General features: G+C 31.4%; 1 protein-coding gene across 1 annotated transcript; it reads left to right on the forward strand.

The window, feature by feature from the left end:
- The first annotated feature begins 2599 nt into the window (after positions 1 to 2599).
- Positions 2600 to 24949, forward strand: LOC143910310 (clavesin-1-like). Its single transcript, XM_077428728.1, has 5 exons — positions 2600 to 2657; positions 14452 to 14578; positions 20993 to 21184; positions 22635 to 22887; positions 23615 to 24949. Exons 2-5 carry the CDS (start codon positions 14493 to 14495, stop codon positions 23972 to 23974), a joined length of 891 nt encoding a protein of 296 aa, XP_077284854.1. The 5' UTR covers positions 2600 to 2657; positions 14452 to 14492; the 3' UTR covers positions 23975 to 24949.
- The last annotated feature ends 1323 nt before the right edge of the window (positions 24950 to 26272 follow it).

Genomic DNA, 26272 nt, shown 5'->3' on the forward strand with positions numbered 1-26272 from the left:
TCAACATATTCGATTGCATACTGAAATTTTCAGTGCGTAATTTAGCAAACCTGTTCGTTTGCGATGCACCTTGAAAATCGGAATTTTAAAATTACTTTTCGCTCGAAAAGGGAATCTTGATGATATTCACTTTCATAACTATTGACCCACGCTTCCGGTATACTTGAATAGTTGAAATTTCAACACGCACAAGTGAAAACCTTTATCAAACCCCTTCATTAAGATAGATTCCACTACCGGAATATAAAAACCTGCTATATGAATCGGTTGGCTATGTGTTATTAGAATGACAACTCTTTTATTTATACACATACCTATAATATAATATATTTTAAGATTGTGTCCATCCTAGCGAATCGAAACGGGACATTATTGTACATGCTTGCATCGAAACTGTAGCGTGACCAAAGATGACCAGTTAGTTAGTTGTGTATGTACGTTATATTAAACACAAAGTTCTGCTAAGAAATTAATGAGATCTTTATCTGTGGTTTTTTTTCATTCAACAGTTTAATTTATTATAATAAACTGTACATTTTCACCTTTTGACCTCTGTGCAGTTGAATCTTTCAAGTTAAATATATCAATAACGTCAAATTAATACAGCAAGTATAACTCGTTGAATAGAATGATTGACATTCATTGTCTTGCAGTGATGTCCATAGTTTTTGTATGTGTGACTGAAATATTACTTGTGTTAAAATTTTTAATATATATTACATATTATATGATATGAATTTTTATCTACACAGGGATTTTGTGTATGGTCTTGTGTGAAGAAGGCTTTATACAGTAGTTCTAAACCTTTGTTGTACGAACCTTTTGGAGTGGTAGATATTGTATTATAAGTTTTAAATACAATATCTAAAAATAAATAAATGAATATATTTGGCCAAAGTATGATTTTTTTATGCGAGTGATTCTATTATACCAAATGGAGTAAATAATAATGTTGCAAATTTGTCCGTAGATGTCTATATGATTGTTAAATCGATGTTTGTAATTAACCTGGAATAATACTTACAATACATGATTTTTGCAAACACTGCTTATTTCACAGCAACATAGATCAGTGGTTCGCGTGTAATGCTTTCAATTGTGTGGTCACGGCTTCAATCCTTGGCTGTGTTGCTGGCCAGACCTCCTATCAGAGTTTGCCAACGTATCTGCTTTTATTGAAACGGTTACAACAAAGTGGCAATCTTGTCTTATTTTGTCACAAAATTCAAGTTAAAAGCACCTCTAATTCGCTGATTTATAAAAAGTGCTTTATGATTGTCGGTAATTGGCCCTGAGTAATTCTTTTGTTCAATGTTCGATCATAGATGTCGTGTAAAATAAAATAAAAGGGTGCATACCTGTATAAATAAATAAATAAAATAAAATGGTGTTTACCAGTGGCGTGCAATCCATGGATGCTGTGGATGCTGCGCATCCCTTAAAAATTACGTCAAAAATATTTTCATACCGTTTGTTTTCTGAATTTTTATTTATTTTTGTATACGTGATTATGATATATACGATCTTTTGTCTGTTCCAAAATTGACATAAACTAGCATCCCCGTTGAAAGGCCGTAGTCGTCTGCGCGACCGGTGCTTGTTTCCCATCAAGCTTGTTTTATCATGGATGCTGAAGTTCTCTATAAATCTTTTGGGCATGCGCACAAGTGAACTGTCACTTTTGTGTATGCGCATGAGTGAGACGACTCTACAGTCGTCTCGCTCGCGCGACACTTGCTCTGGAAGCAAAATCTCCTTTTGCGTACATATGGACTTGATTCTTTTTTTTTATATATGGACTTTCGCTTGATTCGTTGATTGATATTTCGTACGTTATGTCCTAAGCTATTCACTTTTATTATTTTATTGTAATTTATTACGTCCTGAATTATTCTTTATTATGGCCCTAAATATAAATAGCCAAAGTAAAAATGCAAGTGAATTTATCGCCGTTGTTGATAATTATTTCAATTGTTTAATTAAAAATGTACTAAAAAGGAAATTTGCTTCTCTACCATATAATGAAAAAGAGATTATTGTAAAGAGCCCAAAACCCACAACAATATTGAATATTCATTCAAAAATGAAAACATTTTAATAAATATAAATATGATTGGAAGAATAAAACAAAATTGAAAAAAATAAACTGATCGTGTTTTGGACAGCATCCTCTGGTTGAAAAGTCAACGCACGCGAATGGTGTATACCTTTATAAATAAATGAATAAATAAAGAAATAGGGGTCAAACAAATATTAAACGAAATTCATAAAAAGACGATATTTATATTTTATCCTAAAGTGAAAAAGTTTTATTACGCCGGATTTTCTTAAATGAAAAACTAGTCAAAAAATATTTGTTAATGAGATTTAGTTCAATTCGATTTTAAGTTTACATAATTAATCTTCATTTTTTTCTGTAAATATTTCAAAATTTAAATATTTTCATATGAAAAATTAATTTCCATGGTCATTTCTTCACAATTTTTTCGTGAAAACACAAGTTATCAGGATGTACATGCATATGTATTATTTGAGAAAAGGTTAAGAATCACTGTTATATACGAAAGTCACCGACTCGGTAAGTTCTGTCAAAAGCCACAGTTGTTGTCGGATCGGCGAGGTTAGTCGACGCGTTGGTCATCAATTTTCCCTCACTGGTAAATGACCATTTAAACTGTCTAACAGTTATGATTAATTAACCAACTACAGTTATAATGTAATAAACTTTTCACCGTGAAATTTGAAAAAATATACATATATGAAAGTAGCCCATACAAACTAGTGACTAAATAAATTTCAAAAAACTTTTGAATACTACAGAAGCTTACCTGCAAAACTAAATAAGTTTAAATCATCAAATTAAACAGTGTGCTTATTGAATATTAAGTGAATTTATCTCCTTGTTCACAATTGATAATGATCTAATTTCTACAATGCGTTTTTCATATGTATTCGTAATATTGACTGACGAATCTGTTGGTTTTTATTATTGCTCGAAGTAATGTTAGTGTTTGACTGTGAAATTTCCTCTAACCAGAAGTGCAACATTGTATTTTCCTTTACACCGATCAACATCGATTTCGCGAAGAAAACTGGACTTGTTCAGATAGAATACCACTATCCAAGAGTTTCACTTTCATCGTCAACGCCAGTTTCAATCGTCGATCTAGAAAAGATGACCCGCAAGTTCAAGTTGATTCTACACACAATACTTTCGACTTTCCATCTCACTTGTAAATCAACTGATTGTTTCTCAACACGCATACCCACTATGCAATTTAAGATTAATTTTAATCGTTTTTCTGAAACCGCTGGCTTGTGGCGAATTACACACTTTTGAAATGTGTTTCTCGGTCGAATCTGGGAGAAATTTGATGTCACGTCGTCTTAAAATTTTCCGGAAAAGTAATATCTCAATTATGCACGCGTTATTGCGAATTCGTATTCGACTCGTGTGTGGAAAGTTGGGTGAAGAAGTTTCATTAGTTCGGTTGCGTAACTGTATTGAAAAATAATATTAATCAGCAAATTTATATTATATCTAAATGTCACGATGGAAATACTTATGTCGAATCCGTCATCTTTAATTTTCAATATCATACATAATATAATGATGAATGTAGACTTCCATTTTTCTCAACTTTTGGCTATTTGAGTTCTTTGTAAGGTATATGTAAGTCCTTAGAAGTATACACTTGTATTATGCATAAGTATTTTCTGAGAAGGAACTTATGTAAATCATTTATGAATGAAGACCTTCTCCGATTTGAATCACATTCATCTAATTTCAGCCAATATTGTCTGACCTGTTTTGTTTTTCATCTGGATTACCCTGTTTGATAATATAATATAATATACATAATATACCTCATACTTTTTGCATTTTTTTCCCGGCCGATTATCTTTTCAAACATTAAATTGGCTTTACTTTTCGCCTAAATGTTTAATTTCTTCTATGTTCTTTTCGTAACAAATGCACCGGATTTTGTGCAATGTCTTTAGATCATTTGGCAAAACACGTGAATTTTCCACCTTTAGATCTCAAATTTCTTATTATCGTTCGACATGCATACATATGTATATAATTGTTATTTTCTATAATATGTAACACTATTTGGCATGAAATATTTGCTTTACATATTTTTTATCATTGTTAATACAAGAAACTTTAATCCATAATATTTGATAATCAGAGACTTTTATCGTTAAGTTTTGAGAAAATAACACAAGTAAGTGAAAAACGTGGATTATGCGAATTATATTTTGGAATAACTACATAGCCTCGTGTAAAATGCGTTAATTGCTTATTTTTTTCCTCACTCATTATAGGATTTTTAAGTGTCTTTATACGGTAATACATAAAATCAAAATTCCAGTGACTCACACTTTATGTATTTGGAATCGTGATCCGATCATATATTATGTATTATATAAAACAAAACGGATGTTTTTATGCAAAATAGATTTCTTACCAACTTTAAAAAGTTTGCTCGACATCCATCAGTATATCTTAGTAGTTGCAATAATGCTAACCACCGAGAGGTTGTCGGGTTCGAACCCGTGGGTTGACCTGGAGTATTTCTGCAGTGCTGCTGGTCATATTTGGATATTTGCGACTCCAAGTCGATCATTTCCTATCAGAGTTTGCCAATTTATCTGATTTCATTGCTGAAACGGCTCCTCATCAAATCGGTAAAAACCACTGTCACCACATTTGCATATGATTTCAAATTTATAATCTTTAAATAGATTTTCAGTTTTTTGAATATTATTCATATGAACTAGAACTATGTATACAGAAGCAAACTATAATTAGTGAATTAAAATTATATGAGAAACTGTAAAACCTGTACAAATAGTATAATAATTATATGAGTTAAAAAAGTAGCTGTTATACTGTTCAACTATGTAATATGTGAAATTGGGTAAGGGTAGCGACCAGGCGCTTCTGATAGCAGGCTGTCATCGCGTCGATATGACGGCCGATTACGTTATGTCGGAGACATTTGCGTACTTTAAATCGAGCAATCCCCCGCATATTAGTGGTTCGAAATCACTTACAAATATTGCACCAAGTACAAACAGTCAGTGAAACTAATTATGCTTAACATAATTCGTTAGAAGTTTGCCGAACTTTTAACTTGATAGTCCGTTAAATCCAAAGATTAAATTTCTACAAATGAGATCTTATAAATTAAGGTATTATTAGTTTAAAAATATATTCAAAACATTATATTACGTCCTTCTTCCAAATGAATATATCCATTAACAATGAAGCGTCTCGTGGCTTAATATAAAGAATGCACTCATTTAAAAGGTTATATTTATAATACATTGCGAAATTTTCTATTCAACATACATATCTGTCGCTGTTAACATTTTTTTTCCTTTCATTATATATGTATTATACATAAAAAATATGTATATATGTACATACATATATATAATGACCCGAAAAAACTGCTTATTTCACATATCAAGTTACATCAGTCTGCATTTCGTGCAAAAAATTGTAATTATGACAGTTAACAATCATGCTGTTTAACAATTCAATTTGTATACATGCATCTATATGCACGTATATAATAATATATCTTATTATAATCTCAGAATTGACTATGCAACTACTATTTATAAAATCAGTAATTACATATTAACTTCCATACTTCATCATTAGAGATGTTTATAAGTGAGTATGTGTTTATATTATTAAACACTATCTTCACATTTAATTAGAATAGGAGGAGTGTATTGAATGTAATTTACTAAATCTTCAATGGGAGAAGGTCATTACAACGATTGCCTGACGTCACGCTTTGCAGAGTGTCTATTCGTATCATTCTGCATACTTTGAATCATTCTTGTGTTTTGAATCAGTTTCAAGTTCAGTTGTGTTGATGTGGAGATCATTCTCAGTAAATTCTGTTTTTATTCTTGATTACATATTACATAAATTGTACACATAAGTCCAGTCCATGTGTGAAAACTGTCTCTTGTGCGTATTGCTAATTGAAAAACTCATTTATAGAAATAGCAGTACATTATTGTGCTAAAGTTCTATTATCAGTAGAAGTTCCAGTTGTCGTTTATATACATACAATATTTAACGGTGGGTTCATTAAGAAACTTGCCCTAATTAGAATATTATGTGTCTAGTGCATCTTTTCTGTATAGTCATGCGAATACAATTATAATGTGATTATTTTTGTATTGTATAATACTAGTGTTGTGCCCGTTGATATTTCATCGGTTGGTTTCGGAAAAGGATTTGATAAATGAATAAAAAAAAAGGTATATGTATAATAAAAATAAAAAAAACGCAAACAATTGTCGTCGTAACCGTAATCGTAATCGTAATCGAAGTCGCAACCGAAGTCACGAGCAAGCGTAATGTCTTAATTTTCTCCACTCGCTGAACGAAATCTACCTGCTTCATATGTCCTCTAAAAAAGGGAGTTCTTTGTGGCAACAAGTCTACCTAAAATACTTATTAAAAAAATTTGTAAATTATTACCGTAGTCGTGGTTTCTTGTATATTTTTCAAATATGCATATGCATTTACTAAAATCACGTTTGGTTTGCCCCGATAACGCTCTTCCTTGTCCTAATTTACTGCATTTCGACAAAACTTACTAATGAGCTACTGACTTTGATCGATGTCGTCATGATGCACTAATCCTGTGCATCTGCAGCATTTGGAAAAGTTTTGTGGCAAGGACTCTATGAATGCGTCCATATAGAATGTACCAAATAATACTTTTCATCCTGCTGTTTATAGTCCATCCACTGTAAGAAGACACAGGTAAAACGTACATGCTGTCCCTTGCACCCCATCAACAATAGACCAATAGCATTTCACACGTACAATGTTCTATTGTATGCACGAAATGGTCGAGAGGCGATGTAAGGGACAGCATGTACGTTTTTCCTAAGATTCTTCCTACAGCGGACGAACTATAAGCACCAGTGTGAAAAGTATTCTTTGGTACGTTCTATATGGGTCTCCGTCACGGGCCCGAATGTGAAACGCCCGAAAACGCAAATATCGGAAGGCAAAGATCGAAAATCGAAAGATCTTAAGTCGAAAGATAAAAAAAGAGTGCATGGTAAACGGTACATACTCACTTAATTTGGGCGAGCAGGATACAACAGGAACAAGAGGAGCAGGCTTTTCCTCCCGTATTCTGCACACGCACATTAATACGGGAGGAAAGGCCTGTTCCTCTTGTTCCTGTCGTAGCCTGCTCGCGCAAATTAAGTGAGTATGTACGTGAGAATGTACCGTTTACCATGTACCCTTTTTTTTGATCTGTCGAATTAAGATCTTTTTATTTTCGATCTTTGCCTTCCGATATTTGCGTTTTCGGGCGTTTCACATTCGGGCCCGTCACAGAGACCGGTTCTATATATGTAGACGTATTCATACATACATATGTTCCAAATACATATAATACAAATACTTAAGAGGGCTGTACACCTGAAATATTAATTTTGTTGCCGTTCCTTTCTTCGATATATATGTATATTCAATGAATGTATATATTGAGTGAATGCTACAATATATATATATCAATATATATATATTGGGTGAATGCGACAGTTGCGCTTCCACCAGATAATACGTATTTTAAATCGACAAAATTGAGGTTTCGTATTCTCCTATTTTCTCCTCCAAAACTGGACCAATTTTTAAAAAAATTTCATCATCGGTATGAGAAAGATATTTTCTGTGCATTTATCGGCGTATTTTTTTTTTAAATCGACTGTTAAATAAGCACGCTGGACTCTTTTCGTGGGTGTAAAAAAAAGGCGATTTTATAGATGTTTGGCGGCTCCTAGCTCCTATAAAAAATAATTAATCAAAAAAATAAAACGATAGATGCACCCCAATGGTGGATATCCATAGCATATTAAAAAATAATTTCTCTGGTGCCATAATTGAGGAAGGGAGAAGTATAGTACGTTTGTATGGACAAGGCGCTGGTGTCCAGCCCTCTTAATACTTACTATAATACTTAAGTATTCACCCACTTTTATAGTAGTAGATCATAGATAAACATATATAGATTATATATCTATTTAGTAGATAAATAACTATTGGTGAAGTAAAAATATATATGAGAGATAATGCAAATTTTATAAGATAAAGTGTGAAAAAGATAAAGTTATAGGCGTTTAAACAATTAAAATATGACAAAACGAGCAGGGGCGGAAAGTCAAACATATAAGGCTACAGGCTAGTGCCAAAGGGCTAGCTGTCACCGTCTTCAAAAATTTGTGTATTCGTAAACCTGTTTATTACGATTATATTTCACCATCGACTTGGACTCAATTGAAATCTCTATAGGCGGCCAAACCTCGCAAAATGGCAAAGTTTCAAAGCGGTCAGAAGAGTGTTGAAAGTTTGTCAGACCAATTGATGAAGTGAAACTAAAACAACCTTGTAATTATAATAAAAAACTTTTAATACAACTCTAAAAATAAACTGATGACAGTAAAACTGGACCTGTTATTTGAAAGAGGAAAAAACTTCAAATAAGTCGAATACTTAACACGTGTAATTCTTTATGTGTTGTGACAATAATTCTAAACGCACCCAAGCCAAATTTCGTTGAATCCGCCTCTACACTCGGAATTGATATTTCGATGATTTTACGCAGAATATGCGCGCAAAGAAAGCAATATTTGCTCGCGGACATATTTTGCTTTCACTTTGCAAGTATACACTACTCACTGTGCACACACGTGTGGTGATCAACAAGTTTCCAGACTCGAAAATCATCAACCGATTGACCGCGCATCCTTATCACGAAGCCCGTGACGCAAAAACGTGAATTTCGCGCAGCGCTAAACCGCACCCGCCGGTCATCGGAGTGTTAACCGCGCGAGGCTATCAAAAATTATAATGCGATCGGCCTTATTTAAATATTTTTCATTTTCGATTCATCGGTTTCTGTTATTTTTCCGTTTGTTCGCGATTTACATACAATGATGATTTATAAACATCGACGACGATGAGTTGCCATAGCGGATGTTAGTCGTAAAGGTTCGTTATTAAAATTAGCATTATTGTAGTCTGCATGCATACATTGAAATAGTTTTACAGGACATTTATAGGAATCTTCTTATGTAAACAGTAGGCAACCTTCAGATGAATCTCGCCTTCAATTGCACTCGACCTTGTCGACTTGCGCACTCTTCGTCAATCAATTAAGTATTTGATCAGATTTTGAACGTGAACTCATCATTTGGGCAGAGGCAGTACTTGAATTTAATGTATCCCCTCCTCAAACATTTCTAAATTTTATATAATTTACATAGATATTACATAATTTCTGTGCAAATTGAGCATTTGTATGGAACTAGATCAGGGGCTTTTTACGTTTTAATTTTTTGTCCTCCAAGCTTAAGAGGACTGTACACCCGAAATCTTAATTTTGTTGCCGTTCTTTTCTTCGATATATATATTGAGTGAATGTATATATTGAGTGAATGCGACAATATATATCAATATATATATTGAGTGAATGCGACAGTTGTGCTTCGACCAGATAAAACGTATTTTAAATTGACAAAATCAAGGTTTCGTATTCTCCTATTTTCTCCTCCGAAACTGCACCAATTTTAAAAAAAATTTCATCATTGGCATGAGAAAGATATTTTATGTGCAACTATGTGCGTATTTTTTTTAAAATCGACCGTTAAATAAGCACGCTGGACTCTTTTCGTGGGTGTAAAAAATAGGCGATTTTATAGATGTTTGGCGGCTCCTAGCTCCTATAAAAAATAATTAATCAAAAAAATAAAAGCACAGATGCATGCCTACGGTAAATATCCATAGCATATTAAAAAATAATTTCTCTAGTGTCATAATTGAGGAAGGGAGAAGTGTAATCCGTTTGTATGGACAAAGCGCCGGTGTCCAGCCCTCTTAAGACTTCTTATTGAAAAATGCTGCTTTCATGGAATGGGCTATTTTTTAAATTTAATTAAACAGATTATGTCATAGAGGTGTATATATATATATATATATATATATATATATATATATATATATATATATATATATATATATATATATATATATATATATAATATAATACATATAAGAAAATATAAATTTCATGGACTTTTCCAAGCCTCGTTATGAATCCTTGAACTATGCACATATGTAAAGTGAAGATTCTTACGAAATACATTACCTACATACATATATATATTAGACATGTGTTTGCGTATAATAATATATACAAACGGAAGACGTGTATATAAATAGTGATTTTTTTTTAGAGGTATAGAACTTTAAAATGGAATTAAACTCATGCAAATCATGAAGGTTTGCTACAAATGATTGCAAACCAACCGGCTGCATGCTCATTTCGATTGAATTTTAATTGTTTGAATTTCGGCATGTACGAAAGACGAGATATTCATGGCATTTCATGTAAATTGATGATTGGCAATTCTTAAAATTGAGTTGGATCTTTCTGGCTAGTTTAAAATGGCAAATCCGAGACAAAAGTATGAAATGAGCATGCGCCCGCTTGGTTTGCAATCGTTTGTAGCGCAGGGAAATCATGGTAATGGCCATAGTATTGGCTTTATTGGAAGATAATGTTATGCTATTATTGTTTAAATATGATATGTGGCATATAATGGCTGGTTCAAATAAAACGCAATCTGGAAGTCCAATTTTAGAACAGCTGGGGCTGTATACTGGCAATAACGCGGCAAAGGCTTCCAAGTCCTCTGTTGTCTCTGTTTTAAGCAGAGTAGATTTGCGACTTTACATTTCCCCATAGAAAATAATCCAAACGTGTTGAATCACACGTTCTTGAGGCCAATTTACGACCGTAAAATGGACATAGCGTGTGGTAAGTTTCACTAACTGAGCCACGATTTGCTCGATTCTGGCGTTAGTCCATTCATGGTGAAATGGCAAACCAAACTGAGCATAAACCAGCTGTCAACTGTCAAATTAACTGTTGTTGGAAAAAGTGTTAACAATTCGAAAAAAAAACCTCTAAAAAATATTATTTATGAACATAAAGTATGATAATGATAAGTATGGAGATATCAAACAAATGAATACATATTACAGTTCTCAGAAGTTTATAAGAATGCAGGAGATTGCACTGTGAACATCGATGAAGATACAAACCCATGCTCATTTGTACGTAAAGCGAGCAACACGGGGGAAAGAGTGAGGAGCAGACGCGAATTTAACTGCTAGCGACAGTAGCCTCGGGTGTGGTTCATTTATCAATTCCTTTGCAAAACTGCCCGTTGAAATATCAACGGGCGCAACACTAGTAATATACATTTATTTATAGAATAATTTGTGAGAAACTTTAACAATTGTTGAAACTTTATTGCTCCATTTATTTAATTGCTCAATTTTTAGTTTCTGAAAAATTGAATGTAGAACACTTTCAATCAAATTGGAATTGATCTATTTCCCAATACCTTATCTACGAGTATGTCTAAGAATAAACGGAACATTTCTGTTTGAAAAAAATAGCCTCGTTTCTAAAAACTTACTTTTTTTAATAAAGATATTAAATTAACTATCATAATTATATTTGAATATATTGATATAAACTTTCAAATGTTTTTATTTAAATATTTGCGTATGTATAAATATTAATATATGTATAAATATATCAAATTTACATTCCAAATATTATATTAAATGCAATAATATTATGTTAATTTCAAACGAGCGTATTAAAAGTTTTTTAAAAGTAATTCGCAAAATCAATAAGGTCATATAATTAATGCATCTATGATATACATATGTATGTAGGTGTTTATTTTTAATTTAATTTAATATTTCACGAACAACTCATTTTACAACAATATGCATAGATACATATATAATGCACTTAATCATACAACAGGAAGTTTTCAATAAGTTTATTTTTATATGTAATTCTATTAGATACTATTTTGTTTAATTACCGATTCTGATGAATAAACACCGGTCTTTGTAATAATCAAAAAAGATAAAGTAATAAATTAACCTCCAAAATGTAAACCGGATCAATAAATATTTACATATATTGCATTGAATTTATAATATATATTTTCAACATTGCTGATATCATCCATCAACTTACAGAAGCATCTAAGTATTTTTACTATTATTCATATTTATTTATTTTGTTTTAAACCTCGCAAATTTATTAAAAACGATTTTGACAAGTAAATGTAAAAAAAAGTTTTTTTTACATTTATTTGTTGTTGAAGATTTTGTAGTTGTTCATAAGCTACGTCTTAATTTATCTATAATATTTTAATACTAACTGATATATGTAGTAACATTATATTATATATTTTACACATTATTTATTGTAATTAGAAGTTTTACGCTTCTCTTATTTTAATGTTAGTGCTTACGATATCATATGTATGGTGGAAAAAAAACTCATTTTTAATTCTTATCATATGTGCATAATGCATGAATTAAATATTTAAATATTATACATATAAAAATTGCACTTAATGTGAAAACGTTTTTATATAACCCTAGTTTTTATATAATTATAGTAGAGAATGCAGAGGAGGTATCTTGGATATATAATACATACATACATAAATATATGACAATTTACGATCCTTGGTGCTATCCTATGTAGTGCCTACCTACTGGGAGCACTAGGTTATAATTATCTTAAGTCACGACTTACAGTACATCTGAGAAGACATTTCTACAAATTGCTGGTTCTTTTGGTGAGCAATCCTCGAATGCTTGCAGAGTTGAGCTTCAATATTCCCAGCCTATTCAGGTACATTAGGTGCCGCAGTTTGTTATCTTCTCCTGTGTCACGTACCAATTTGATAGCTCCATTACCTGTGGCAAAATGCATCAAGCTGCTCAACCAGATAGCTATTAACTTGAATTTCTTTAATCTAAAATGTTCTGATCCTGTTGAGGGACTATTGAACTTGGGATCGTAGATGTGTTTTTATATTTTATTTTGTTTTTGTTTTTACATTTTTTTTTCATTTTTATATTCTTCTTCTTCCTCGTTTAATGAGCAATACGTTTTATAATTGTTTTTTATTCATATACACCGAACTATAGCTCGGTGGTTGCGTTAAAACTAACCACCAAGAGGTCCCGAATTGGAGACCTGGGTTGAACTCGATTGAAAAAATATATATTGGGAGTATTTCTGCAGTGCTGCTGGCCAGACTAGAATATTTGTGAGTCCGAGTCGAACATTTTCTATCAGCTTTTGCCAATTTATCTGATTTCATTGAAACCAACTGTTGCGTAGGGGTGGGTGGAGAATCCAAGTAAAAGGCCAACAGTCGTTTCACAGCATTTATTGATGATTAAGGAGATACACGCACTGGCAGTGCTCAGTCCAGAATGACCTGATATCGCCTACGTACCGCCTTATAAAGGGTAGATCACTCAGGACGTCTAATCTATTTACCTGTTGTATAGTCACGTATTCGGATATGTATTCCCACGACATTGGGTCTCCCCGTACCGATTCTGAGAAAGGACTAATAACAGTCATTGTTTAGCCTAAATGCACTTAGAGTCCAGATATAATCCTGGAAGTAAGTGCAGGCACTTAGTTAATCCGTTAACAGATAACCCTTGAACGGTCACATAGTCTCTGGGATTCTATTCGCTTAATCCGCGGCGTACGTAACACTACCACTATTTGAAAATAGTTTAATACCATAGGTGTCGCTTTGGGGCAAACTGTAATGACACTATGGTAAAATATAAATTTAATTAAATAAAAATATATGCATAGTCATAGTGACGTACTGTAATTTCTTATACTTTTAAATAAATAACATGCCGCAGTATAGACAAGTGGTTAGCATATGCTTTAAACAAAGTGGTCACGGGTTCAAATTTCACTGGTTCAAATCCCAAACTTTGGATATGTGATTCCAGGTCGATCGTTTCCTATCAGAGGTTGCCAATTTATTTGATTGAAACGGTTCCAATATATTGGCAACCTTACTCATTTTCTCGCAAATCTCGAATGCTCAGCAATCTCGAATTCCGGTGAATTATATAAAATGCTGCAAATTTACAAATTTTACCATAGATGTCTCTGCGGATGTTAATTGATTTTTTACATATGAACATAATATGTATGTATGTATATACCAGGAACACCTAACAGGTAAACCCCAATGTACATTTGTACATTTGAAACAAATATTATTAGTATTAAAGTAAATACATATCAAGCCAGCAGCGTAGCTTGGTGGTTGCGTTTATGTTAAACACCGAGATTGAAAATAATTTATTCCGATTATCATATTTAATTCTGCTGGTCAGACTTAGATATTTGTGACTCCAAGTCGATCGCTTCCTATCAGAGTTTGTCAATTTATATGATTATATTGTTGAAGTGGTTTTTCCATCAAATTGTAAAATAAAATAAAATAAACATGCTTGTACTTTCTTTGCAGATATTTGAAGAGCAAAAGACAACGCAATAAATAAATAAAAAATGAATACATATTCACACCCGTTTTTGAGAGGGCTGAAACAGCAACCCGAAGGGAAAGAAAAGGATCTGACTGGGATACGCGATTGGTGAGTTCAACGCATGTTTAATAATTTGTATTTCAATTTTAAGAATCATGAAATTGCGTCAATTAACTCGTAATTGATACATAATTTCAAACTATTAAGACCACGTTTACGTGCGTCTAACGCAATAATAATAATATAATAATAAATAAAAAAATAACCACGTGAATACATTGTTCGAGTGAGCACGCTCAATTTATTTAGCAATAATAAAGAGTTCGTACTGTTTCACGCGCTGTTGGATCATTAATCATTTCTAACGCACGCTACGATCGAAAATAAATGAAAAAGTAGTGGAAAAAAAAAACTACTGATCCAGTCAATGAAATCAGGTGAAGTCAAAACCCAATGTGTGTTTGTAGGTATCTTATATATTATATATTGTATGTACATGTGCGACATCACATTTTTTTCGCTTGCGCGCGGTGAAAGTTTTTACTTGGTTAAATGAGAATGTGTACAAGTTACGTCGCATGACAGGTATGACTTGTGCAATGACGCAACGACAAAGATTGCTATCCACCTGACCGATCGATATGTACACGTGGAATTTATATTTTTTTTAAGTATGTTTGACTTAGTTCAAAAGATCTCACGTCAAATATTTAACAAATTCGGTCAAATCTTTACTTAATTTTCTAAATACAAATGCCACACATATGTACATGCCAATGCCAATTTTAGATTTTCATCAATGGACCTCGTGGAAAACTTGCGTCGTATCAAGGAAACGTTAAATAAAAAAATTCCTTAATTTTAAACAATGTCTTGTACCTCCACCTACCACTCGGTTTATCAAGATGAAAAATTCGAAAAAGTAGGTTTTTTCCAGAATAGTTTAAATTTTTAAAGTATTTAAAAAAAATAAAAGTTCAATATTCACCTATTGCAGTTTAGTTTGGTCGATTATTTAAGTTTTGGCTGATTAATTTGAATTCAAAGTCACCGTTTCGCTCGAAAGTCCCCATACAAAGCGCTCGCAATGGCTGTTTGTATGGGAGAAGCATTTTTTTTTCAAAAAATCGTTCTTTTTTCTTATTCCCGTAGTTATTTTAATTGAAAAAAGTCGTTGAAAGTTTCTTTGTGTATATTACCTTTAATTTAAATACAAAAAATACTCAAAAAGTTTACGAAATTTATGAAATATGGGCAGCTCAAGATGACCTCTTTTGATGCAAAATGTCACGATTTACGTCAAATTAGGTCATTTTGGTCTCGTTACATTTCATAAAATTCGTATTTTTACATACCTCCTTTATGTTTCACATGGCTTTCGTGTTAGTGGTCATTTTTATTTCTTATCCGATCGTTTTCATACTTTGCCATATTGCTCATTTTGGTCATCAATATAAGTAAATGGAGCCTCCGCCATTACGATGGTGCAAATATATCGTGTAAGACGCGTTTGTAATTTTTATTTTGTATTCATACTAAAGATGGAAGCTCTCTACGACTTTTATTTACAAATTGATGACGAAAAAAGAAAAATATTACTTATATATATTTATATACACACATAAGGATGTTCATATGTATATTATCGGTCTCCGTGACGAGCCTGAATGTGAAACGCCCGAAAACGCAAATATCGTAAGGCAAAGATCGAAAATCGAAAGATCTTAAGTCGAAAGATAAAAAAAGGGTGCATGGTAAACGGTACATACTCACTTAATTTGTTGCTAGCAGGATACAACAGGAATAAGAGGAACAGGCTTTTCCTCCCGAATTAATGTGCACGTGCAGAATACGGGAGGAAAAGCCTGTTCCTCTTGTTTATGTTGTATCCTGCTCGCGCAAATTAAATGAGTATGCACGGTTTACCATGCACCTTTTTTTTATCTTTCGACTTAAGATCTTTCGATTTTCGATCTTTGCCTTCCGATATTTGCGTTTTCGGGCGTTTCACATTCAGGCCCGTGAGGTAGACCCGTATATTATATATGGAGCTTTCAGCTCCACAGAATAGTTCAGACAGTTCCAAACTTAATTGGGTCTACCCTCCCATTTTTTTAACAAATTATATACGAGTATGTGTTGATCGTAGACATATATGAAATATATGTGGTATTTTTTATAAATTGCTATTAAAATGTGCGAGTTTGGCCATCGTAATTTTGGGGAAAAGTTGTAAGCCCTATAAAAACTAAAGTCAGTATATGTACATTGGATTGTATACTGACTGTTGTTTCTGAGCATATTTTTGTGGAGTGGAGCTGGTCTTTGTAAATGGAACGACTTCTATAATCAAGTAGTTTTCCTACTGAAAACAAATAGTTGATTCGTTGTCTTATTTCTTTGTTATATTCTCAAAATGAGGATGGCAAATATTGTATTTCTCTTTTTCATGTACATATATGTATGTACGTATATTTTTTATCATTATAAAATATAATAAATAAGGTTTGAAACACTACGCATAGCAAATTAAATGGGATTCATTTATTTGTATTGATTATTACTTAATCTTAATAGATAATTAAAGGGGAATCAGTTTTTTTTGTTGTCAAGGGCGAATGCCAATTTTGTGGTTTCAAGGTAATTGAACCTTCCATAGTACATACATAATTATATAGTTTTTTGAAGTAAATCTATAATTATATTTAATGGACGTTTTTATATTTTGTATTTTGCACTTAAATTTATTTACAATTATATGATATAATTTGACATAAATGTTTGAAAATTTCTTTTTTTTCGTTTGCAAAAACCAAAAACAAAATTATTAAGCTAATTTCTGAACTGTGTGTCAAAATTGACATATTTTTCCACTATCGCCCACGAGCCGGAAGTGACTTCAGGCTATTGTATTTTAATTTTCACTTTAACTTTCCTTCGTAACCTGTGACTTTCAAATTGGAAATAGTTATTTGAATGAAATAATTTACATATATAAAATGGGAGATAGAATTATAATTGAAAGTATATGGATATATTTATGATAGTGATACCCGAAAATAAAATGATAATGAATACAAGATCATATGTATGTTATTTTACATTATTGACATGGAATTTTAATAAAATTTATTTATTAAGAAGAGACAGATAGCAGTACAGAATTAGGGATTAATTTATTTTTATTTTCTATATACTTATATATTTATTGTATTGTATTGTATATTATTATATAAACTATTTTTCATTTCATGTGTCAATTCTTCATTTCATTCAGCTCTTATTTATAAGCATTTTGCACACCTTGAATAGTCAACATAGTAGGATCATGGTGTTGTGTTTTTTTTTTTGTTTTTTTTTTGCTTAATGATGTGACCCTGTACGTATTTTTATGTGAAAACGTGCTGAGGAAAGTGGATTCATGTACAGGAGATGGTCAAAAGTCTAACCGGTTTCCAATGTCATGTGATTTGCAGGTCAGGTGTATGGACAACGCAACGCCAACGCAAATTCCATAATTTTGCAAAAAAAAAAATAATTAAAACGGCACTTTCGCATTCTTTCGTGCTGTCTTTTGCATTTTCCGAATCTAGTTCAATACTTACATTTGTCAATATATAGTGGGAATATCATTTCAAATAACTTGTATGTACATATTTCATTGTCTTTTTAATACGTAGACGGAGTCACGAATGAACTAGATAATAATTTTTACACACAACAGGAGGAGCTCGCTTTTAGTCGTTTCATTTATGTAGCGGTTTAAAATTTATAAATTTAAGCTATCATTTTATTTTATTTATTTATTTTTATTTTACATAGATACGAGTCTACCTCACGGGCCGAAATGTGAAACGCCCGAAAACGCAAATATCGGAAGGCAAAGATCGAAAATCGAAAGATCTTAAGTCGAAAGATCAAAAAAAAGGGTGCATGGTAAATGGTAAATACTCACTTAATTTGCGCGGGTAGGCTACAACAGGAACAAGAGGAACAGGCTTTTCCTCCCGTATTCTGCGCGCGCACATTAATACGGGAGGAAAAGCCTGTTCCTTTTGTTCCTGTTGTATCCTGCTCGCGCAAATTAAGTGAGTATGTACCGTTTACCATGCACCATTTTTTTTTGATCTTTTGACTTAAGATCTTTCGATTTTCGATCTTTGCCTTCCGATATTTGCGTTTTTGGGCGTTTGACATTCGGGCCCGTCACGGAGACCACATAGATACATATATACCAGGAAGGCCCAACAGGTAGACCCCAATGCGCCTTTCTAGATAATTAATTACAAACATTGCAGCATTTTTATAACATAAATCGCTGTATTTCGAGAGGCTGAAGAACACGAAATGAACAATTAATTAATTAATGAATTAATCCATTGAGACATTTATGGATTTAGACTTGTACACAATTTTTTACATATTGTACATAAATTAAATTCAGATATTTGTGGCAGCGGGTAGGATGACTTTTGCCAATTTGACGGAGGAACCGTTTCAACAATGAAATCAGATAAATTGGCAAACTCTGATAAGAAACGATCGACTTGCAGTCACAAATATCCAAGTCTGACTAGCAGTATTAAAGATAAGCACGGAATAGAACCCGGTAACTCGGTCATGTGATTTTTTTAACGATATTTGTAAAATAAATCATGTGCCCGAATAATATTTATTATAATATATTGCCCGTGTTTTAGTCATGCTCTAACTATTCCCCCAGCCATGCGTTAAAAATATATTTTTAATATCTCTTAGCATATAATATATTATGTATACATATGTATATAATATTTTAAACAAAATTTTCAAATGAAAAAAGCTCATGTTTCACGATGAGACTTATATATGTATGTGTTTGTATGTATGTAAGTGGAAACTTGCCGTAGAAGGAATTGACTAATTTTCCTTCTATTTTTTTTAAATATATGTATATATGTATGTATGTATGTACATACATAATAAACATGAATATATTCATTTCATTTTTAATAACATGAAATTGATTATTAGAATAATTTTACACTTAAAAAAATTGACACAGTTGCAATTCAGTAAATTAGTGAATTTTTTCCTGTATTCAAGCTATTAAAGATAGGCTAAAACTATGTATACTAAACCTGTTCCAGAGTAAAATATTGTAAACAATGTAATGTTTAATCAGCACTTACCAAAGATAAACTAACCCAATCCATTTCAGACTTTCCACTTTGAGATTTGCAAATGAAAATCGTTTGTACGATATATGTATATTGATAAATAATTTCTAATTGATTCCTTTCTTAATATTAGTGATTTAAATTTCTCACTGCTGCTTGATTAATTAGCCAAACAACTTATTTCACACAATTGCACATTTCTAAGAAAAACTTTATTTTAAAAATAACATTTTCCTCTGTCAATTGTATCACATAATTGTTAATATCCTTTTGTTTAATGTTTGTTCAATTTTAAACATCGAGTGTTAATTCGGATTTACACCTTTGCTGTTGTCGAAAACTTCGTCTCGTATCCTCATCGTGTGACGTGGACGTAAAACCCGAGGTTCACGGCCACAGCTGACCAACCAATAGATTGATTCGGTGACTGCCGAGTAATTATAATGTGCATTGCAACGTTTGATTGTTTATTTGCTTGACAAAGTTCAGTATTATAACATGTTTGCGTCACGTTCGATTTTAATCATCATGCAATATTATTTTAATATATGAATATACAATGAATTTGACCGGTAGATCGACGAGGTCGATAAATGTGCAACTTTGATATTCTCAGTTCTGTGCAGAATTGAATTTTTATGTTGTAAAAGTAAATCTTTTATAAATATATAAATGGATAAAGGTCATACCACAGATGAAGCTGATTCTCAGTTTTTTTTTATTACACATATACATAGTTTGTTTGATTAGTCAATTTGTTTGTTTTAATCGTTAAGAATAACATTCTAAATAAGATGTAACTATATTTTATATTTAAAAGGCGTATCCATATGTATATGTCAATATATGTATACATATATTTTTTTTATTATTTATATAATATATCTACTACTAACCAAATTTTCTTTACAAGTGGCCTTTATGACTTAACATTTTAGTTTGCACTGCTGTATTAATATGCAATATTACAAATATGTAGACGTGCTATACCCCGTATTACTTATTTGTATGTACACATACAATGTTATGTATACTATCAAAGTCTGATCTTATTAAATGTTTACAAAACGGATATACTATGTACTTATGGTATTTGGATAACGGAAGAGTATATCGAATTCTTTTCAATATAAAATCAAACATTGACATATGTTGATTTTTCATTAAAATTTACATTGAAACAAAGTATGTAGAACAATGTTGATTGTATAATTTGACCATTGTTGTTGTTCCTGTCTGATATGGTTACATATTTTATGAACTTTCATTGTATTTAAAATTTATTATTTAGTATGTAAATTCAATTTATATGAATATGTATGTTAAAATATTTTTTATACTAAAAAGCTTTATTTGTTTTTAGGTTAAGCACACAACCTCATTTACCGTCAATATCAGATGAATATATTTATTTATTTCTACATTCCAATTATTATGACATGAAAGCGACGCAAGATACGATTGAATATTACTTCACATTGAAGACGGGTACCCCCGATTTATTCTCCGGGAGAAACGTCGGATCGTCTAGAATGAAGGTGGCATTAGATATAACGTTAGTATTAAATTAAAAAAACTCAAAATTGCTAATATTTATATTAGATGAAAATATAAAAAATCAAAGGTTATGTTCAATTTCATTTACAATGGAGTTTCAAGTCACTGATTAACGTTTCTTTGACGACCCTTTTTATTATGGACTCAAAATACTTGTCAAATAGAAATGTTATACATATTCCTCTGGTTTTTTTTATGTAGTATATAATGACGTTTATTTTGTATATATGATTTATTTTCTTTTTTACTTTTGGGTATATTCTGGATCATTATTTTGGACTAGTGAATATCACACAGAGTAAAATGGTATTGTTTATTCACAAGTGTCTTCCTAAATTAAATAAAGTATTTATTTATTTAAAGTATTCTATAATATATAAATACTAGTGTTGTACCCGATGAAATATCATCGCTTGGGTTTTGGCATATTAAGTTATTAAATAAAAAAAAAAATTAAAAGAAATGTGTCGGTCCTGTGTTCGATCCGCACGCGGTCGAATTTTTTTCAAATACCTTTTAAATATATTTAATTTAATTGTTTAATATGAAAAAAAAGGTAAAAACTACCTACCTACCTATGTACATATAAACAATATAAAACACCAATAGAAAAATTAATTAATTAATTGAATTAAGTTTCAATAGATGGCTGTAAATGCTTAACGCTGTCTTTTAGCCTAGAGGAAACATTGGTAGCACATAGTATACATATATAGAGGTTTTTTTTATCTTTTGTTATTACATATACATATATTGCTATTATATTGTACGTTTTGTTGGCATTGTTTTAGCTGTGATGTATATTTGTTTGTCGAATCGAAACGACTATTATAGTACGACGAGCGTTATCGCAGACAGACACACAGAATAGCGATATTATATATATGATTATTTGAATATTTAAAATCATAAAAGTCCAAATCTTGTCAGAATTCATTTAACATTCAGTTAATATTGGTAATATGACCGCGCGATATAATTTTATTTTATTTTGAGTTGATAAAGAAGTATGGCGATTAAATATTGGATATATTGAGGATATACCTTCGCTCCCTCAATGTGAGGTGCCCATCTCATTCTTGTATCGAACGTTACTCCTAAATATTTTATTACTGATAGCCATTTCGGTCTTTCTATTTAACATTCATTGAATTTTGTGCATTGTTGTTAAATAACCATTCGTTTACCTATTGAATCATCTCTTTCGCTTCCTTTTTCATTAATCTCCATTGGGAACGCAATAAAAATGCTATCAGAAGCGTTTTATTTCCTTAGACGCTGTACTATATGGGATATATGTACATATGTAATAAAAATGTTTATTATGGAAAGTGGAGTAGCGATGCAACATTGTGCTACTCCAATGCAATTCAGTGCATTTTATCAAGTATGCATCGTTTATAAAATTCAAATTCATTTTTGAAATAATGATTAACTTTATATTGCAGACACATGGTGGCGTTGCCGTACAAGACGTCTGAAGGCTACAATATTTTAGTGTACCGCTTTTCTGACACGGACTATACGAAGATGAACTTTGCCGATTTGGTACGAATGTTTTGCATGTTTAACGACCTGCGACTCTCTGAGGACGGCCTGAGCGAAGGTTACATAGTCATATTCGACATGAAAGGATGCTCGTTGGGTCATTTGACGCGGGTGTCATTGCCCGCGCTCAGATCTTTCATGCTCTACATACAGGTGATTGATTATATATGCAACCACCGGCAAGTAATATAATTAAGGCATTCTGTATAATCCATATACATATGTATGAACTATATTAAACTTGGTTTGGGTACTGCCAATATATTTTCTAGTTTCAAGTCAGAAAATTATCACAATAATTTAAATTAAAATGTACATTTATTACTTGACTGTGATCATATTCAATAATTCATTAATATATAGTCCGTACGGCAGGTTTTTTTCTATCAATTTTTTATATATTTTAAATATTCTTAATTAATCGTCCAATTTCGATGGAAATCTGATTATACAACTCTTTTCTTGGGATTTGCTTCCATCATGGTTTTTTATTATTTCAGTTTATCTTAGAACGTACAGTGAAAGGTTTTTTTTTAGCATATTACATACTCATATAATACATGTTTATGTACATACATACTCATATACTTTATTTTATTTCTTGATAAATTTGTACTCATGTCGAAAAAGTTGTAAAATCTTAATCAATTCTTATTATAAGTCTTGCAAATATTCAAACTATTATCCATGCCATATATGTACTTATTGGAGTATCAAATTCATTTATCTTAATATACAGCAATATTAAAATCTTAGTTAAAATTTTCTTAGAATTCTATATGTGTATGTATAAATTAAATTAAGAACTATAAAAATTGCCGGTGACATATAATATACAATAAGAGTCATATGAATTACTCATTATGAATTTTTTGCATAGGACGCTCACCCGGCAAGGTTGAAGCGGATAAACGTCGTTCATACAGCATCGTTCATTAATCAAGTGATGTACATTGTGAAGCCGTTCATTAAAGGAGCGTTGATGAGTTTGTTGCATCTGACTTCGAATGGACCAGCTTCGTTGATAGACATTGAACTGTTGCCGTCAGACTATGGTGGTCCGTTGAAATCATTGGAAGAGTTTCACAAAGAGCAGCGAGAGCTAATGGAAACATCATACAAAGATTGGTTGATAGATACTGAGACGTTCAAAGTGGAAGAGAAAAAGAGAATAAAGAAACCAAACAGGGGAATCTTCGCTAGTTTGACAGGTGGCTTCAAAACCTTAGAAATAGACTGATACATTTTAAATTGACATTCCATTTAGTTGATATGTATATTTAATGACGTGCAATTGTGTACAGGGTTATTGTTATATTTTTCAACCCAGATGAGCCTTATTATTCGTCAATTTGTAATCAATTGAATTAATATTTTCATGATCTCATTTTGAGAGTTTAAATTAGACATGTTTTTAAATAAAATTAGCACTGTATGTATTATTTTACGCAAATCTGGGTTATGTACATTATAAATAGACACATTATTTTTGTTTAATATATTTGGTGAGGCTTTCTCTTAATGTTGTAATTAAATATTGTTGTAGATTTAAATAGGTACCTAAATATAACTCAAAAGGATCGATTACCAAGTTTAATACGAGTGATTTGGCATGTTCATTGCCAGTTGTGTGCAAGCTTAAGCTAAAGAGTCAAAAAGTAGAACTTTTATTTGTTTTATATTTTATGAATTTAAATTATAGACATCTTTGTATATAAAAATATATTGTCAGTAATAATCTATAAGTATTTTTATGTGTAAATTTTAATTTAAGATTAACTTTCGATATGTATTTAGTTCAAATTTTATTGTAGCGTTTATGGTACATATATGAGGTTTTATATATTTTTGTACAAAAGAGTTTTTTATGAAATAATTACAAAAAATAATATGTATTATATATTGGAGGGTTTTTGGTATGTGATTTTATTTTTTTATTCTTTAATTACATTTAAAGGTTGCTGTATCATTGGCCAAAGTCATTCAATTTAACATTCATCATAAAAAAAGAGTTATTATCTAATTATATAACTTTATCTATAATATATTATGCTTAATATATGTATGTGTTCTCAAAGTAATCATCTTACAAAATTTAATGTATTTCTAGCTTTTTTATATCACAAATAAATATGTATAATATATTCACTAAAAATATTTTTAATTACTTCAAAATTGTTCAAATTTATGCTGAAAATATTTCATATAAAAATTTAAATAAAAAATTGAGAAACAAATGAAATTTTACGTTTTGATATAATATTAAGAGCACACAACTATTGTATAATAAAATTACCTGCTTAATATTAGATGCAAAGAAGCCGAAAAAATACCAAAAAAATGGTATAAAACACACAAGGATAATTTAAGGTAAATTACCACTTTGTGTTTTAAATTTTTAATTGAATTTTGAGTATAAATATGAGATGTGATAAATAAGAGCAGGAAAATTTTTAATTGTTTTTTGTTTTTGAAAATGGCGGTGATTTTCCGGGTATCATATCTAAAAACGAGTGCTAACGTTTTTCAAATATTGTGTTAAATTATGGAAAAAAGCTCTGTAAATGCACGTTCGTCTGTACGATATAAATATACGTCTCTGTTCTAAGAAATACTCTTTTGCACGTATTTTGCTTGTTGTCTTTCTTCCACCCCTATACAATCTCTCGGGTACCACTGGAAGTCTTCTTTTATCCACCATTGGTCCATTCTTTTAGCTAAGTGACCCATCCATTTCCATTTCTACGCGCTACTATTAAGCCAGCAGTGTGGCTTAACCCTTTGACTGCTACAACAACGATAAATCGTTGTTTTGAAATCGGCGAAGATTGCTACGACGATCGTTGTTGACGTCATTAATTGTCGTATTTCGATACTTTCTTTGAGCCACCAGCGCATCAGTGGCACGAAACATTTTTTTTATATACGTATTTATATTTATTTTTCAATCAAGCTTTATAAATATTTATCAATTTTTTAAATAAAAGCTCTTCAATTTCGGGTTCATCATCAAAGTAAATTTCGGGTTCGTTGTCAATGTCATATAAGGAGTTATTACTTGGGAATTGATTATTATCGATAAATTCATTTTCAGAATCAGTAGAGCTGCTGATTTGTCGAGTTCCTCGGCGAGGAGCTATTATTTCGCTTTCATCACTTTCACTGTCCGATATCATTTTGCAGAGTTAAAATAAATGGCAAAAAACAATAGAAATCCGCTTTCAATTATATAGGTCACGAGACGTCACGAATTCATGCAATCAATCAAATGCAACTGAAATGCATACAAAATGTTTATGATACATGTTGAAAAATTATTTGATTATTAGAAACTTCGCATCCTTGTGTGTCTCGCTCATACGTACACAATTAAAACCAAGAAAGAAAGAGAGAGAGACCGCTAACTGTTTCGAATATATCGCATGTTGTAAGGATACATCGATATCTAAAAATAGATTATTGAAAAGAATAAAGCCTCGGAAAACAATCGCCAAAACTTATTTAGTGTATATATGTAGGTATCTCTTTCGCACGCACG

The sequence above is a fragment of the Arctopsyche grandis genome, chromosome 1 (genome assembly GCF_051622035.1).
Source record: "Arctopsyche grandis isolate Sample6627 chromosome 1, ASM5162203v2, whole genome shotgun sequence".
Lineage (NCBI taxonomy): Eukaryota > Metazoa > Arthropoda > Insecta > Trichoptera > Hydropsychidae > Arctopsyche > Arctopsyche grandis.

Bases quoted from the DNA above. Each gene is read 5' to 3' on its own strand.
- LOC143910310 (XM_077428728.1), top strand. From the start codon at position 14,493: ATGAATACATATTCACACCCGTTTTTGAGAGGGCTGAAACAGCAACCC. The intron at 21,185-22,634 runs GTTAGTATTAAA...TTTATATTGCAG, and splicing joins AAGGTGGCATTAGATATAAC to ACACATGGTGGCGTTGCCGT. The intron at 22,888-23,614 runs GTGATTGATTAT...TTTTTTGCATAG, and splicing joins CTTTCATGCTCTACATACAG to GACGCTCACCCGGCAAGGTT.